General features: G+C 33.2%; 2 protein-coding genes across 2 annotated transcripts; both read right to left on the reverse strand.

Annotated features, from left to right (window-relative positions):
• Positions 1 to 898: 898 nt before the first annotated feature.
• Positions 899 to 5,297, reverse strand: LOC111064075. The gene is made up of 5 exons (XM_022351741.2): positions 5,102 to 5,297; positions 4,306 to 4,405; positions 3,762 to 3,854; positions 3,179 to 3,331; positions 899 to 1,362 (listed from the first exon to the last, which is right to left on the reverse strand). The coding sequence occupies exons 1-5, from the start codon at positions 5,287 to 5,289 to the stop codon at positions 1,312 to 1,314; spliced, it is 585 nt and encodes a 194-aa protein (XP_022207433.2). The 5' UTR covers positions 5,290 to 5,297; the 3' UTR covers positions 899 to 1,311.
• Positions 5,298 to 7,066: 1,769 nt separating this feature from the next.
• On the reverse strand, positions 7,067 to 17,777 carry LOC111064057 (glutamate--cysteine ligase regulatory subunit). The gene is made up of 5 exons (XM_022351724.2): positions 17,396 to 17,777; positions 15,264 to 15,462; positions 13,118 to 13,302; positions 12,043 to 12,157; positions 7,067 to 10,007 (listed from the first exon to the last, which is right to left on the reverse strand). The coding sequence occupies exons 1-5, from the start codon at positions 17,501 to 17,503 to the stop codon at positions 9,847 to 9,849; spliced, it is 768 nt and encodes a 255-aa protein (XP_022207416.2). The 5' UTR covers positions 17,504 to 17,777; the 3' UTR covers positions 7,067 to 9,846.
• Between the last annotated feature and the right edge of the window lie 1,625 nt (positions 17,778 to 19,402).

Genomic DNA, 19,402 nt, shown 5'->3' on the forward strand with positions numbered 1-19,402 from the left:
ATTGAAGAATGACACTGAAAGTCAATCGATTATTGTTGGAAATTTATTTACAAGATATTGTTTATATTTTTGTCATATTATGATTACATTAATTATTGTATTTGAGAAATAAAATAACGAAAAATCTAATTTCCATTATAAGAGGCAACTTCTATCTAATCATTGTGACAATCTTTCACTATTGGACAACTATGATTGTTGGAAATATAACTCCACTTGGAACATACATATTAATACATTCATTCCTAATAATATGTTTTTAAATGAATAATACAGTTTATTCTATGTAGTTGATGTAATAAAAATTGAATGATTTTGGTTTTTATGGATGTTGAATACAATCTTATCCACAGCTCTTTTTAAAGTTCTAGACCTGTGTAAAGAAATCTTAAGTAACTCGGTTCATATTAATAAGATTCAGCATTTTATCAAATTAATGTCTTTATGCCTAATATCAATAACTAAGAGTGCTTACATCTGCTCGGCATGTCTTAGCTTTCAGAGTTCGTTGCAGACATTTGAAACTATTATAGAGATTTCATTCATGTTTCTGATGATTTGAAATACAATTTCGGTACGTTACGGTACTCTATTATACTGGAGTTTTTGGATTGATGTAAATTATATTTGTTTGCTTGAATGCTCAATATTATAGTCCAGTTTTACATGTTAAATCTTGATTTAGGCCTATTTAATCAATTTGCTGTTCCTGAAATTTAAGGTACGCCGTCGTTTCGTCTATTAGAACAGTGTGTCAGTCTTCTTTTGGAGATGGACTGAACAAAATACTTGTACACAATGTGATACAATGTGGAACATCCATCTAGAAGTGAAATAAATCATTACTAAGTTAAAGTTACTTGATCCTGGATTGAACCGTGGAACTTAAGCACAGATGTGTTTTAATAAAGTTTTTGATTACATTTTGTTCAATAACCCTAGGGTTTTCAGCTCTTTATAGGCTGATTTCAATATTATTCATGGTTTCAAATTTAAAAATTAATGAATATTTATAGAAATTGATAAATTCAATTTGTAACAGACTGTTGAACCTGAATGGTCTTTTTCGCTCATGCCAGGGAGAAGTGGTGGTTGCTGTTTCAAACAAGTGTTGAAAGTCTGTAAGTCTCATATCGAATTTAAACAGTCTAGTCAATATTATTTTCTCTTGTTAGCTGTAGGAAAGATTATGGTAATTTCAAATTCAATTAACCAAGAGACTTCTGAGACATATGTGTTTATTGTTTCCAATTTCCAAAACATTATTTTGAATTGGACTTATTAATTGTTAAAGAAGAACCATTTTTACATTCATTTCAACTTCCATAAAAGATTGACGTAAGAGTAAGTGGCCTGCAGCACCTGAAACATTGGAAGTGGATTCAGGCTAAACATACATCACATAAATTCAACTGACACATTTTTAAGTAAATCTCAAGATAAATATCCCATTACAAGCTATGGGAGCACCTGTAAACAAAATAAATTATGAATCCTAGTGCAGCTAGAATGAATAAAATTAGATCTGATTCAGATTAAAACGATAAATTTGGTAAATATATCATACACCTCAAACGACAGGGTCCACTTACTATCAAAATTTAGCTCCTCTAAATCACAATGAATAACTTTTTATGGACCACTAAATGTAAAGGGTTAGCCAGTGAAACGGGAAGATTTAAATAAGTAACTAATTCTTTGAGAAAAGTAACTTTTTATGTAGGCCTAATGGTTATAAATATAAAGAAAAAATCTAGTCATTTACTGAACAATTTGTGAAAAAATAATTTTTGGATATAAAATTAACAAAATGTTCTCAATTGGAATCTATGCACTGCTGCGGCCGGGCCTGGAAGTTTCCCATGACATTTTGCAGCTTATTGACAGCAGATTGAGGCGCATTTCCACCTCTCAGAAGATACTGGTCAAAGGAAACCCCTGTCGCACTTCATGAAACGACTCTTCATGCTAAAAAGTAACGGTTTGGTACGCAATGTCGGCAAGAGGAATCATAGGCCCATTTTTCTTTGAGGATATCAAAGTGCTGTAACTGTCAACTCTATCCTTTACGTTGCAATGATACAGAACTTTCTTACGCCACAACTCGGCAGTTTTCCTGTAAATGAACACACAATGTTCCAACAAGATGGAGCAACAAGCCACACTGCAAGAGTGGATTCTGTGAATGCTTTGTTCCCAGGCGACGTCATTTCCCAAAACGGGGATATCCCTTGGCCCCATCGCTCACCAGACTTGACAGCCTGGGCCTTTTTGTATGGGGTTACTTAAAAACAAGAGTTTTTCTGAACGATCTACCTAGAACTGTTTGTCATGAAACATCGAATTAGGGACGAAATCGAACAAATACCAGTCAATATGCTGCAAAATGTCATCAGAAACTTCCATGCCCAGCTGCAGCAGTGCAGCATTAAAATAATAAAGAACACTTCGTAAATTCTATAACCAAATAGTTATTTGTGCAACTAGTGCGCAAAGTGACAGTTTGCTGCACCGAAAGAACCGTTTACGCCCGAGCCGTAGGCGAGGGCGGAATGGCTTCTTGAGTGCAGCAGAGGAACTTTGCGCACGTATTTCACGTTAAATTTTTCCTACAGTAACCATTGAATATGAAAAGTGGGTAATTATGGGTAAAATTCCCTGAAATCCATCAAATGTTTTTCTTTGTAATTTTATTATTAATAAAAACCTTAATTTATTTAAAATTGAATAATGTAGTAGTAAATGAATGAAGGCGGCTGTCACTCATGTGGTGGCTGTCCTCGTTGTCCTTAATATTATTATAACGTGCACCACAGTCACTGTTACCAACTTAATTTTGATTTTGCTGCACTGGTGCTCCATATAACCTACTAACTATTTTGCGTTGCATTGCAACGTTGCAACTATGTTGCAAATCTTGAGTGCAGAAAAAAAAATTTTCCCGCACTAGAGCGGAAAAGTGATTCTTTGCGTTCTGAAATCAGTGCAGGAATGGCCACTTTTCAAGGTACCGGTAACTGTAGGAAAAATTAATTTTTTCACAAATTGTACGGTAAATGGCTACATTTTTTCTTTATATTTATAACCATTACATAATAGAAATTATTTTCTCAAAGAATTAGTTACTTATTTCAATTTTCCCGTTTCACTGGCTAATATTCTCACACTATTGACATACCTTTACTACATTAGTGAGGTTTATCGTGTAGAGAGCTGTTCTGAGGCCCAACAGCCGAATAGAGCAAGTCATGCATATTGTTACACTCTTTTTGAACCAATAAGGCTTTTCAATCCAGTTGCACATTGTAAAGTCGTGGAATAATTGTTCACTCTGAAAATGAATTTAATTCGATGAGCACAATTTTTATAAAATATTCTATAACAAATTTAGTGAAAAAAAGTTCAAAATATTTGACATGAGCAACTCGGATATGAATACGGTAATCCTTTTATTCTTATTAATTTATAAAATGTTTATATGAAATACCGTAGTTTATAATATATGATGACAATAACTGTTTAGAACATGCTTTTCATAAACTCAAATCATCTGAGCTGTAATTAGAGGCATCGAATTTATTTTCTGAGTTACACAAAAATCAGTTATGATTACCAGAAAGAATACTTCAATAATTATTGATGGCTAGATTACAAAGGAATTTGAAAGTTCAGCGGAAAATGATCAATTATGTTTTCAGTCTGAGATTTGCATGTGAGAGATAGTTTCTTAAATTATTACTAGAAAATGTCTGTTTTCATACCTCATCTGTTAATCCTTGACCCATGAAGCAAATGATGGCAAAGGTGAAGAAAGCTGACCCGACATCGGTGATGTTATATAAGCTGCCTGTACTCTGAAATTATAATTAATCAATTAAGCATAAAATAATACTTCATTGTATTACTTCACAGGAGCCCCGAAGGTCCTGTACATAAATACCTAAATTGGGCTATCTATGAAGTTATTAGGTCAACGTTTTTCTTTTTTTTATTCAATAGGAAATCGATCAAAATTTCAATAAAATAACAGAATAATGATTTTAAAGGAAAAGGCAAAGTTTTGGTTCTATTGATTATCACTTGTATCAATTTAATAAACATTACTAATTATTACAAATGCTACTATGAAGAGCGAAAGGACCTATGAGCAGTTTAATGAAAAATTACTCAGAAGAATAATTAAGAGTGCCTGTTCACGTGAAGAAATTGTATACATAAACTAAACCCAAACATTTTTTTTTTTATAAATACCTAATTTACTGTTGAAGTCAAAATATTAGAGCATATGAAGTACTTGTGCCGTACCTCCATAAGAAAATATAGTTTCATCCCAACAATAACTGCAATAACATTGTTGAACGGAAACATCATGAATGAAATGGCGCTGTTCACATTCCTTATTGAGCTGCAATAAAAAAGTCTCATTTGTTTGGAAATTTTCAAGAGGGAGAATTTTAGAATATAAAAAATAAAAATGGAATTTAAAAAATAATGGTGAATAAATTTATCTCATTGCCATAGGAACGTCTCATATTGAGGCGCATTACGCTGACAATAAGTTATGACGAACTTTATAACTTGCTTGTAGTTCGGAGTCCACCTTAGCCTGTAGGCCCACTTCTCTCTCACCATCATCCCTTCCATTACTCACGCACAAGCCCAGTGCTTATATAGGAATAATACTCAGTAAACCAGCCCGTAGTCCTAAACTCACAATACGTACAACCTTGTATGAGACACAATTTTGATGTTATAGGATGTATAGGGTATACAATACATTTCCAAGGTGATGGATTAGATCATGCGTAATATTCCATGCTTTTACCTTTCAGTATCAATTTCAAAATATCTTCCATGATATAATAATGATAATATGGGCTAACTATCTAAAATAGGCCTATGAAGAGTTATGTTCAGAGAGAGCGAATTTCATCTAATAAAGCTGTGATCATCTCGTTCACTCGTGTTTTTTTTTTTTTTAAATAAAACCATAAATAATATTATGAAATTAAGGATCAGTTGTTTTAAAAATATCGATCTAAAGATAAATTTTATTTCAGCAAGTATACATTATTATTAAGATATGACATCAAAAATTTACCTGAGAATAGCTTGATGGTATTTGATGCAGAGGTTTATGTATCGCTTGAGACTGATCTCATAAAATTGCTTTTTGTCATCTTCGGAAATCTTAGAGTCAATGCTTCTAATATACTGACGTAATATCCAAATTTCAGCCTCCAATTTTTTGACCACACAAGTAACCAGAAAACAGAAATTTGCAGACATTTCCAATGTGCATATAAATATCAAAACTTGAATTATAGATAACAAAATGTATACCAGTATGGCTGGAATTCTGTGAGAAAATAACTTTTGGATTGGAATTGTTATATACACCATAAGGATCTCGTATTGTTCAATAGCATCGAATTCTTTCCGGTAGAGCTCATGGACTCCCTTAGCCATTGTTAGAAGGCTTTTCAGTGACCATGCTAGCACAAAAAGCAGAAACATTATGTGCACTTTTTTCTCACGCCGGTTGGTTTCTTTGATCAACTCCTTTTGTTCCTCATTTAATGGAAACTTCTCATCAGATGGATACAGCTTCCGGTCGAGAACTTTGAACAAGAATATATAGTGGTGAGGAAAGTAGATTAGATGAATAATGGCGCAGAATTGAAAATAGATTACGACGCTGTTCAGAATGAAATCAAATTTATAATCTGTATTCCAGAACCTGTGCGTGAGTATAATTGAGTTGACGATGCCAGTTGTGTTGATTAGTAGGAGCAATATAAATCTTAACGAGATATTTCCCACGTCTTTCTCGTTATCTTTGGGCAACTTTCTTCCCATAAGTTCAAATATTTTTGTTACAACTTCAGATGTTGCAGATCGCCAAAACCATTCAATAGTAGACTCAGCCATTCAAAATCAAATTTGCCTACGAATACAGAACGGAATACATGAAATAATAATACTGATTAAAGTGAACAGATAAAACATATATATTATTTCTACTACATAATTAATTCAAACAGGTATATTGTAAGTTGGTTAAATTCAATTATAGCCTATTCATAAAAAAATAGCTACTCTCACTGTTAAGGTAAGATTTTGTTAAATGCGATTTGAATTACAATCAAAATTTTCAGAATAATGTGGCATAATCCACACTACTTGTTGAAGAACAATAGGTTTACTGCTAGAGTAGTGAAAATCAGCGATTGGTTGAGTGTTTTTATATCCAACGGCTTATAAAAACTCGTCAATTTATAGAACTCATTAAGTTATAAATAATGTAATGTAAAGACTTCACTAGTTCCATTCCAAAAATAATGCATTAATTGGAGTAATAAGTCTTCAATAACTGACGTGACAGAGTAATTTAGGCGACAGTGAATTATAAATACTGTTCCAAAGTTTTAGAGAAAACTGAATGTAGTTTCCCATAATTTCTGAATTTTTTTGAATCAATTTTTTATGATGTCGGATAATCAAGCTAACTGAATTTAAGAGACTTCTTTGGTTATAGAAAATTGCATGAAACTAATTGGGGGGTTGGCTATTGGGGTTCGAGTCAATATCGAATAATTATTCTCATGTCTCCAACAATTTGAAGATGCGACAAACTTTTTTACAGTTAAAACAAACAACAGAATAGTTAAGGAAGGTCACATAATTACAAGCCAACTATTTTCATAATGATATCTTACTTCGGAAAGTTGACAATGACTTTTTACTTCGGAAAAATGCAATGATATCATTACACTCAATTCATTGATTATTTCATCCTTATAGTTTCGAAACTAATTTTGAGCAAAACAGTGCTCGCTCCCAACATTAAAATTACTGCTCCATAAAATTATTAATTGTACGCTTTTCTGGTTATAGGAACTGAACTTCAACTGAATAGAAATATGATTTCTATCAAGTTAACAATTTGCCAACAATAAAAATTCTTGATTAAAATAGAATCAGAAAAATGTCAATAACTTTTAAAAATAAATGTGAATGATTAAGGTTGAAAGATTCACAAAAAGGAGAATAAGATTGTCTGAAATATTTTTGTAAACAATTTAATTGACACAACATTCAAATAGAATAAACACACACACATACAGTGAAAATTTCATTTAGTGAGCATGATTCATTTTGTAAAAAATATGATTTTTGAAATCAATCTTAAATTATTTCTTAATGGAATAAAAGAAAGCAGCTTGTTGACATGATGTAGTTTCTTTTAACATTAATATAACAACATAGAAATCTGTTAAAAATGGTACTAAATATTATCACAGAATATTTCAAAAGTGTGGATAAAATTTAACAGATAACACAATATATCAGAAATATGTAACTTTTTTCAATATTAGATAACATCAAACCAGTCTGATAAGTAATAACAATGAAGACATTAATGAACTGTCTGTCATTTTACTGGATAGCTAGGCGTTGCGGGAAGCCTATAAGTAACAAATAGGCTACCTTACATAATAAGTAAAGTATTGATTAGAATAGTTTTGCTTTTGACAATATTATTTCACTCAAAATATTCAAGGTTAAATTATGAATGACTTGATGTATTGCATGTTACATAAAAACTATTGATAATAATTTGTAAAGTGATTGTGATGAATTAAAAAGCTATTCAGTTGAATTAACATTTTCTATCGATCAGATAATTGAGGTAATAGATAGTTTTAAAATTAATTATCAAATAAATAAACAATGATGATGATCAAATTTGAAGTTCAAGAATGATCAGAGCATAAAAATAAAAATTCAAAACTACATTCATAAAAAACATTTTTTTAAATAATTTGTGAATAATCAATCCAATATATTTTTCATAAAAATATTATATTCGATCTTCATCACTTTACTACAGTATTTCCCATGAAACCGTCAAGTAAATATGCACTGGGATAATTTAGTTGAACAGGGAATGTAAGAGAATTATTTTTATTGATCAAACAATGCATGGTCTGCAACATTTGCAAAAAACTTATCAGAGAAATGACTGATTGGCTTTTGAAATATTTTCATGCATATTTCATACACTAATCTAGTTCGACATTTTACCAGTAGAATAGCCGGCAGTGGCAGAATTGATTCTCGTGAAAAAATAGGAATCTTAAGGTTGGATGTTTCCCACATCGGAAATGCTTTGTAATGGAAATATAAATAAAAAGCTATTTATCAGATGAGAGAAAAATGAAAACTAATCAAAGATCAATGATAATTTTACTGGGACTGGGATCATTAATGGAAAGAAACATTTCTAATAGAAGAAACAATTTCACATAGAAAGAAACTATTAAAAAAATTAAAACCAAATTTTTCTCGTACACGACGATATGATTGAATATTCTAAATAGACTTTTTGTCTCTTGAGATGAAAAATTTCAAGATACATTTATAATAATATTTCTACTCCATAATAATATTATTCTAAATCATTTTGCTTTTAAACTTGAAATGTTTATAACATGATAAATTAAAGCCAACGGTTTTTCTCATGCTTTTCCTTATCAACTAAACCCTATGCACTTTAAAAGTAGAATATTTCGTGTTTCAATTTAATCATTCAATCTAATCTATGAAATACCACTATTTGATTCAACTCATGTGCTGAAATCATTAATAAAAGTATCAAGTGGAAATAGAAATAACATAAGATTTAGCAGAAAGCTAACAAAGAAATCTGTACAGTTTTATTTGTGCCCTAAAGTTAGAAACAACAGTACCGCATTACACTCTAATTCAAAATAGCCATAATGATCGATATCTATAGTCTATGATATAGCAAGTTCATATTCCATGTCGGTAGGACTCTATTGACAGCAGCCAGGGCCACATTTACGAACAATGCCAGATAAAATTGAGCTTACCCTAAATTTAGTTGTCCAGCAAAGCAACACGATTCTAGACAACCTAGTTAAGTTTTGGTCCAAGCATCATTCATTGGATTATCATTTGTCCCAAGTCATAAATGACGCTATAGTGATTGAGATTCACGATATAAAGCTAGTGAAAAAGATAGGATGACAGGATTTTCAAGTCTCGTATTTCTAGAGTAGATAGCATGATTCAAGTTATCCCGATATTTCTGATATGATATCAATTGTTAATCATGATCAATAATTATATTTTATTCGTAAATCATTTATTCATGTTTGGATAATACATTCTCCTGAGATTGAATATTTTGTTATATATATATATTTCTTCATAGCGTAAAAGCAATTTGGCAACATTGCGGAGTTGAAAGAGGATATAAATGCTTTACCTAGGCAAATCTGTCTAATTTTGTTAAGATATCTGCTTTGTCTAATGACAGACAAGGATAGCAACACCAAGGTTAATCAGGTGCTGATTTTATAACATGAATCTCACCATAGACCAAGAGTTAGCTCAATTTCGTTCCCTAGGAAACAACGATTCTAGTACGAGGTTGTTAGACACACACATCGATTTTTGGACGTACAATTTTTTGCCGTCCTTACAATTATATTGGATTAAACATAACTTGGCATACAGATGATGTGTTGTACAGTTCTAAGACGATTGTTTCATAGTTCTAAGGACTATTGTTTCTCGTCCTTATAAACTATATTGGATTAAAAATAACTGGGCAAACTGATGTGTTCATAAATTGGCCTAGTTCCGTTTAATCTGGTAGATTTCATAAGGACGGCAAAAAATCGAACACCCTAAAATCGATGTGTGTGTAATGACTTTGGACAAGTCGTGTGAAGTGTAGTTTTCGGCATCGTTCATAAAACGGCCCGAACTGCGATAGGAAAATAGTTGTGGAGAGATGGTTTGCTGATATGAGGCTCACGTGGGTGGTGTACGCTGGATGCAGATGAGATGGCTCTTGGATGCAAGCACGCCGCGACACTTGATGTGCACCAGTAGACGCGACATCCACAACAGCTTGAAGCTGCGCGCTTCCTCGGCACCAAGCAGAGTCGCCATCGCTTCACTGGGCAGCACGTCTGCAAACAAAATCGGCCATCAACATAGAATTACTACTGTACCCTCCAGTCAGGGTTCACCCATGCAAACACAGCCATTAACATAATACCATTTCACCTTTGAGGAAGACACCACAGGATACAGCCCAAAACGGGTTCTATTACAATTTAACAGTCTTAATTTATGTGTAATATTTATGTAACAGTACAATTTAACAGTCTTAATTTATGTGTAATATTTATGTAACAGTACAATTTAACAGTCTTAATTTATGTGTAATATTTATGTAACAGTACAATTTAACAGTCTTAATTTATGTGTAATATTTATGTAACAGTACAATTTAACAGTCTTAATTTATGTTTTAAGTCTTAAGTTATATGCCACTGTCATTATATATCATTCAATTAGTCGAATTCACACTCCAAAACAAAGAATCACAGATATTTGATTTTAAAATACTTGGTAAGAACATCTAAATTGGATTATATCAGTAATTGAATATTCAAAAAGTCTATCCTTGAAATAAAATTATGTGACAAATGAACTGAATGCATTATTGACCGAACGTAGTGAGGTCTATGTTTTAACTCTATTTTTATTTTTCTGTCTGTATGTAACGCGATTACGGCCAAACGCTTGATGGAATTCGATGAGATTTGGCAGGAACATTCCTTTTTCAACTGCGCGACGATGTTTACACAAGGTATTTGAAATTTTGCATTTTAAGGATAATACGGAAGAAAAGGAATTCCTCCATACTCTGATATCACTATATATATTAGCCTTTCCTTATATTAAGTATTTGTACACAATGTGATAAATAAATATATCATCTACTTTGAAGATAAGATTGATCAGACTATAGAATTATTCATAATCAATTAGCTGACAAGTGGATTATTCATTGCATGCATTACACAGATGTCTGGCCGTGTCTATTTCTATAAGGTAGGGTTTCAATATTTTTTATGATGCGTGCCCATCAGTATCATATATTCTCACATTTGAAAAACAAATTTAATAGGTGATTAAAAAAAAAAGATAAAATTAACTAAATAATGCTGAAGAAATTATAATACTCTTGATTGAAAAAAATTAATTTTAAAATAGTTGGAAATATGTTTATCAGATGGAAAGATTATCACGGAACTGGATAAATTATCATATGGGATATAAATTCAAACATAAGTGAGTTTTCGATCTTGGAGAAAACAAACAACAGTTTTTAAGAGTAAATTATGATTCAACTGTGAATTTTGATTCAACTGAATCAACTAGAACAGGTGACATCAGATACTTGTGGATGAGAAAACTACGTGAGGTCTACTGTTCACAGAACTACTAGTATCTTACTTGGAACTAAAAGCAAATTAAACGTGAATTAAGTCTTAATACATATAGAATTGAATATCTTTATAAGCCTCAATAGTACATCACAATTTGACATATAGGCCAGTCAACACAATACAATACAGCACAATAAAAACAGACAATAAAAAACTAGAGGACACTACAATAAACAGTCGCAGTACATTGGACTCAAATTCAAATATACATTGTACAGTAAAATTCATAATTTACAATAGTATCAGGGTCCAGAGATAATAATGATCATAATGATCATACTGTCAGACAATAAAAAGAAAACCGTTAAATTTGTTATTTTAAATAACATTGAATAATAACATAAATTTGTTATTTAAATTTTTTCTTTTGATTTCACCTAGATCAGTAAGATTACTATTCCAGAATTGGAGAGCTAATTTATCAACATCTATCAGTTTGATTTATTCAGTAGACCAGCGTACATTATTAACTTATTATCCGTGGTATTTTTGTCACTCTCCCACAGATAAAACTAAGCAAAATAGCCAATATTTTCTTAGAAAAACATTAGTCTCATGTAAAAAACTAAATAATTCAGTATTTGAAATCAGAAAATTGCAGCCAGGAAATGAATGTATAAATCTACAAGTTGTCTACAACATGCAATCCAAAGTTGTATCATTGATACGAAAAAATAGTATTAAAGAAGTAAAAAGTGTCACTTACGTTTAGGGTCGTTGTGCGTTAGCAATTGTACGTCGTTTTTATTTGTAAATTCCTGTAGTTGAGGTGGTACAACACAGCATGTTGCCAGGCTGATTTGAACTATAGCTGGTTTAATCTAAAAAGAGTTACAAGCTCATGAAAAGTACCGCAGAATCAAGTTTCTGAATAATATATAAATTGAAATCTTAATAAATGTGTAATTTTGTATAATGTATATTTAATCTGAAAAGAGTTACAAGCTCATGAAAAGTACTGCAGAATGAAGTTTCTGAATAATATAAATTGAAATCTTAATAAATGTGTAATTTTGTTTAATGTATAATTGAATGAAAAGTTGGCTAATCAATATTCAAGTGATATAATGCGATTATAAACCACTTTTAAAAGTACAACATAATATCTATCAATACTGAAAAGAGCATGATAATAAGAATCCTGCTTACACAAATGAATATTGAATATAATTTACACTTTAAACAGAGATATTGTGGAATTTATTGTCAGTTTCACATAATTTATGTGGTCTAATTTAGTCTAACCAAAAAGACCACTGAAGATGGATGCCTTGGTGCATTGAAACTTAAGTTTGGCTCAGATAAATTATGTGGAACTGACAATATCGTTTCTATTCCACCTAAATATTGAATACTTTTCATCAAATTAACTATGACCTATAGATTTACCAAATGCATTTTTCAAATTAAATTATTACCTATGAAACAATTATTATCAGAATGTTTATTTGAAAATGAAAGTTGATAATTTAAATTTATTTAAAGTAGACTTCATTTTAGAGACATAGACATGTTAACATGTTTAGTGTTTTTCCCCACTTTAGGCCTACAAGTTTATTTAGGTGCTAAATTGAAAAAGCTATCCTAATGGGTTCAACAATTATGCTATTCTGTAACGAGTTTGGGTAATAATGTCTTGTGACACTCAATATAGATCAAATGTCTTGAAGTGAACTTTTGTTGACTTATTTCCGAGTGAAATATTCAATTAAATACTATTTACAGGTATTAAAATCAATTAAGTTCTTCAAATCGATAGAAAAACAGAGTGATAACCTTACCTTGCTCATTTCATAGAGTTTGACGAATGTGTCTGTTTCAACGTCAGCCACCCCAATCTGAGCGATCTTATTGGCCGTCACGTGATCCTCAAGCACCGACCACAGCTCCATTAATTTAGCAAAGTCTTCACCATCGTAGGACAGCACTAGCGAGTCCACATGACAACCATTCACAACTTCCAGTACTGTAACAACAAAATCCATCTCTTGAGAACGAGAAATAAATTGACTTCAGTTGGTTTACTCTGTTTCTTCGCTCTGAAGATTGTTTTGATAAATAAAGTGTACCCCTACAGTAATATGTGTTGGGGTTTATTCTACATGAGTTTATATTTTTTATACTTCTTATTAGTATTGAAGCAGAAGTTACAAAATACAATCCATTAGTAAGATAGTAAGAATTTAGTTGCTGTTTGGGAAAGTTATCCTAACCATTTTTTCTGTCTCACAGGAAAATTTGGAAAAGAAATGATTCTGTAGATAGTATAAAACTCATTAGAATAGGCCCCTATAGTGAGATTCACATTATACAGTCAATGGAAATAAAAGGACAATGGAGTTACTGATTTTCATATTTCCACCACCTTCTATAGTGGACAGCGTATGATTCTAGCCATACTGGTATTTATTTCAGATCTAATGTTAATTGTTCATTCTTGTAGATTATGATCGATTATATTTTATTGGATTCATTTTATCAGTATTGGGGGCGGAGGAGAGTGAAGATGGTGGATGATGTCAGGGACGAGGGAAAATACTTCATGCTGGAGAGAATAGCACATGACAGAGAGGAATGGAGAAGAAGGAATCATTGTATGGACCTGCCCTAGGGCAGAATACAGATGATGATTTTATTAGTGAATTTTATTCGTCGAAAAAAAATTCAATGATTTAATAAGACATTTTCATATAGAGATTGAATATTTTCGAAATTCATTATATTTCTACATGGTCTAAACCAATCTGGCAACGACGCAGATCTAGGAAAGGGTAGAGCTGTCTGCTTTGTCTAATGACAAAGGATAGAAAACCAATGTTAATCAGGTGTTGACTTTATAACGTGAATGTCACTATACATCCAAAGCCAGAATGAATATTTAATTTCAATATAAAATAATTTTAAAATATTTTTTTCGACTTATGAAATTCACTAAAATATAATCGATCATAATTAACAAGAATGAACAATTAACATTATATCAGAAATACCTGAATGACAAGAATCATGCTGGCTTCTATTTATTTATTTACAATGCAAATGACACTAATGTAATAACATTGAAAGATAAAATAATAAGATAGTCCTTGTGCTATTTTTCTTCCAAATTTATAGGTGACAAAGTCCAAGATAAGGTTAGAATTTCACGTATAAATGGGTAGGTCATACTCTCGCCGAGTACCTCGCCAAATGGCCAATACGAGCGGCTCGCCGACCACACTGCAACGTGAGATGACACCAGAAGACGAGCGTCCCATCAAGATCAGTGGTAGGAAGCCACTAGCCTTCGCTTGTCACGACAAAAATCGGAGCGAAGAAGAGTGGTGGCATAGTAGCCATCTACACTACCACACTCTCGCCCTTGTCGACATTTGTTGTGGTTGGATGGAAATTACTGTCCAAACTTGGCCACATCAACAAATAAAAAGTCATTACATCCTATTTGTAGACAATCGGCACGAGTGTGGCGCTGGTACACTGGGTTTGTCGGAAACTGCAAATGAACAGTGATTTGTTCATTTCTCAAAACTTGATTGAGTTTAAAGTTTAAGGGAGCTTAGTGCTTCATTAGTTTTATTGCATAAAACATCTCTTACTAGAGAGTCGGCCGGCAATCAAGTGGTTTTATTCTTTATTTGAGAATTTAAAGTTTTTTTCATGTTTTTACGAAAGTTTTATTATCAATCTATCCAAATTTTAAATTGTTTGTTTTATTCTAATTTATATTTTTAGATTGTGATTTAGTGTAGAAATTGAAATGGACATAACCTATGTATAATATTTGGATAATTTGAAACTAAATTATGAAATTGAAGAAGTTTTGGACAATATCCTGTTTTTTTTTTTCCGATTGTTGTATTGTTTTTGCTAACCTAATAAATAAATAAAAATATATACCTAGCTCATAGCAAAGCGTAGGCTACTTACACTTATGAATGGCTTCGGTGAGTGCCAGTGGACCACCGTCAGTGACGTACACTTTGCCACTGTACCTGAGTTCGCTGACATCGTCCTCGGTTGGCACATCACTCTCATCCTTCACGTGCACCTCCACCTGGTCACCCCCAACCTCGGCACCCCCCTGCGTCGCCCATCTGTCTAGCACAACACGCACACTCTCCACCAACTGCCAACAGCAAAATACATTTTCAACAATTTGAAGAATATCACATAGGCCTAACATTTTAGTTGTCGCTGTGAATATTTGGTTCTAAACAAAGTACAGAATCATCTGCCGTCATCTAGAAACTCCAGAACACTTTAGTAGGCACTGACTTTCAAGCAACTAACCACCACTCTCTCAAATGCAGCCATTTTCAACTGCTTCACACATGCTGGAAGCTTCTTGAAGAAGCGTATTACTGACCTACTGTAGCATACCTGCGATCTCTGGAGGCGAACCCTGAGGATATCGATCAGCTATTGATGCCTGGATGTTTTAGTGATGCACATCTGAGCGGGTTACCAAGTCTTGTTGTTTCTTTTTGATGGGCTTCAGGCAAAGTAGTACGAAGTGGCTAAAAACTTTTCAAAATACTCAAACCAACAAAAAGGGGCTTGAGTGTACACGATGTTTTACTTGCAATCATGATCCAGGCAGCCCGTTTTTGCAGTTTCAGTACGTCCACAACCTTAGCTGACACCACAAGAGTAGACTGTAGGTAAACTAATAAGACAGTGAAAAAGAGTGTGATACATCATGACCAAGTAAGCCTCCGTCACATGTCCCAGCAGCTTCAACAGGAAAAACACTCTGGACAGTCTCTTAGTTACCTGCAGAATGTGTCCAGACCTGCTTATTCTTGTGTACAAGAAAAACCCCAGCAGCTTCACAGTGTCTTGATCAGGCAGAATGCTAACTACAATAATGAAAGAACTGAATTCGTGACAGACTAAAGATTATAAGCTGAGTCTTGTTCTCATTCAGCTGGAAGCAGTTGATGTGGGAACAAACGGTTGAATACCGCAGATGCTTCAATGACATATCCAACACCTGATGACAGCAGAGATGTTATCTTCTATAACCTAAACAAGAGACGACCCGTTGCTGTCTAAGTCATTGATCATGATGGATAAGATCGGTCCTAGTATTAAACTTTGAAACACTCAAAAATTCACTGAAAGTAGGGAGGAAGCTGCCCAACCCAGACACCACCTGTGCTTTCGCCGTTGGGTAAGAGTCTAAGATGTACAGGATAGAATACAAATATTCGGTCTAATAATATTTCTAACTTGAGAAAAAATGAACAAGGTATGCCTATATCTATTTGTACTTGATTTGAATAAAATAATCAAACAACACTTGCTAACAAGAAGGACTGATAAACACTCCTATAACACAAGAGGAAGAGTGAAATTAGACGTTCCATTCTGCTGGCTGAGGAAGAAGAAGGATTGTTTTCCGATGCTAGCCCTCAGAATGTAAAACGCTCTACGTTACCTGGACTTGAGGTGCTTCAGGGCACGAAAGAAGTGGTTAGTGGAGTCACTATTCTACAGTGTGCAATAATATTTTGAGACAAACAAAAACACCATCTGAACATTTGATGCTTTTACTGGCGGACCTTCTTGGAAAAACGTACAAAACTATATATTTTCAATTGTTCTATAATGTTTGACTAAGTGAGCAAACGTGTCAATAAGTGTTATTTTTGACATAACTTGTACGTCAATCCTATAACAGGGACCAAATTAGGTCCACTTCCAGACACAGTCAATCCTGACCTCTGGTTTGACTAAGGAGAAAATTAAGTTTACAAAGTATAAATGTTTTTAAAAGTTAGGTCTATTCAAATGCGAATGAAATTTATTTCTAACCTTCTATCTTATTCTATAGTTTTCAAGCTATTGTTGTTAATTAGGAGCGTATCATTATTATTCATAAATATTCAATCAATCTACCTAAAAGTTATGCAATAGATAATCATCAAGTAAAAAAGTAAATAAGTTACTTATAACAAAATACCTAATGTAAAAGATTGTATTTTCTAACCTAGAAATTACGAGTCAACACTTTACTACTGACCACTAAACTAAAATAAATGAAAAAGTAAACGTACCTCCTCTGTTGGATTTTGAACAGCTTTTTGTTTAAAGTTATTATTGTTCAAAACATTTCCAGTACGAATGCATATTTTTGAAAGAGAAGGAGGAAACTTGGTAAACATTTTCTGAATGTTGAGTTCTATTTTCCGAGAAGTAGAGGATGAAAACCAATTGAAGTCATTCAATATTACACAGCAAGAAATGAATGATCAAGGTCACTAATAGTCCAACTATTTTCTCATATTCTTTATTAATCAACTTACAATAGCACGTTATCGCAAGTGCTGTACCTTATCAGGCTATAAACTATAAAGGATTGACGCGTCGGCTGCATCGTTTGCCACAACCCACAAGAAAGAACACACTTGCCACTTGCCACCTTGCGGCATGCCTCTTCATCTGGGTTTCATTTTCATGCTCACAATAAAAATCGAAATTTTCCAAGATAAGCGATATTTTTACTATTGCAGAATATAATCGAGACGAGAACACTTCTCTCGAAAATTCTGGCAAGTTCATTTTTCAGGCCGTCAACTGTGACTCTTTTGCAGTAAATCACAAAATACATAAGAATATCATTTTGTTAAAAATACATTAAAATAACATTCAATCTCTATAAAAATATCAATTTATTATCAATATTATTATGCTCGTATTGTTCTCAGTTGTCCTGGAAATTGTGCTGTGGTGAGAAACATCGATGTTTTGCGCAGTCAACCACGTTGGTGGAAAATATCGATTTCGTTTTAGATTCACCTATCAAAACTGGTTGAACGTAAGGCATTGCCGTTATTGATTATGAATGCTGACAGTATCAAGTGAATTGTAATGTATCCAGTGTATATTAAGATAGTGTGCAGAATGTAAATTTTGGCTCAACTCACACTTACGCGACTCAGGTCGAGAAGAGACTCGACTCGACTCTAGTCGAGAGCATGTTCACTGTGTTTTCAAATGGTGACAGTCGCGGAGACTATAGTGAGGTCCACCTTAAAATGATAGTATTTGATCAACTTTAGTTTTGCTATCCTTGTCTATCATCGACAAAGCCGGTGTTGCTATCCTTTTCTAGGTTCACAACGATGCCAATTATGTTTCTGACAGTGTAGAAATATAATTAATTAATTCAGAGAATCGGCATCGCTATTTTTCTATCTTTATCCACTGCCATTATAACGTGGACCTCACTATAAAGTCGACTGGTCTAGTGTCACCATTTGGAAACATATGCTCTCGACCTGAGTCGCGTAAGTGACCGTATCCCCATATATCACAAAAACTTTTCTATAGAATTTAATGCTTAGCGGTCAGCGCAGTTTGTTTAGCTTATAGTGTTGTAGTTATAGTCCAGTCAAATGGTCGTTTACTCGTTTTTCAGGAAACAGCCCCGAAAGAATTTTTCTCGACGGTTCTATATACCGTATGTATTTTGGGGCGCTGAATTCGAATCCGAAATTTGCTGACACGCCAGAGGGCGGCTTCACCCTCAAAAACCCCCAAAATTTCGGACTTTTTTCGAATTTCTCATTCATTCTCGAAAACCTTGAGTTTCTCAAGAAAAATCATTTTCGACAAAATTAATAGTTATTTGTGCAACTAGTGCGCAAAGTGACAGTTTGCTGCACCGAAAGAAACGTTTACGCCCGAGCCGTAGGCTTTGCGCACGTATTTCACATTAAGTTTTTCCTACAGTTTCCATTGAATATGACAAGTGGGTAATTATGGGTAAAATTGCCTGAAATCCATCAAATGTAAATCTGTGTAAATTTGTTATTATTAAATAAAATAGAATGTAGTGTGTGTTTGAATGGCGGCTGTGTGCTGTCAACTGCTGTCATCCACTGTTGTCCACCCCATCAAGATTCTTATAACGTGCACCACAGTCACTGTTATCAACTTAATTTTGATTTTGCTGCACTGGTGCTCCATATAACCTACTAACTATGTTGCAAATCTGGAGTGCAGGAAAAATTTTTCCCGCACTGGAGCGGAAAAGTGATTCTTTGCGTTCTGTAATCAGT

The sequence above is a fragment of the Nilaparvata lugens genome, chromosome 1, assembly GCF_014356525.2.
Source record: "Nilaparvata lugens isolate BPH chromosome 1, ASM1435652v1, whole genome shotgun sequence".
NCBI lineage: Eukaryota > Metazoa > Arthropoda > Insecta > Hemiptera > Delphacidae > Nilaparvata > Nilaparvata lugens.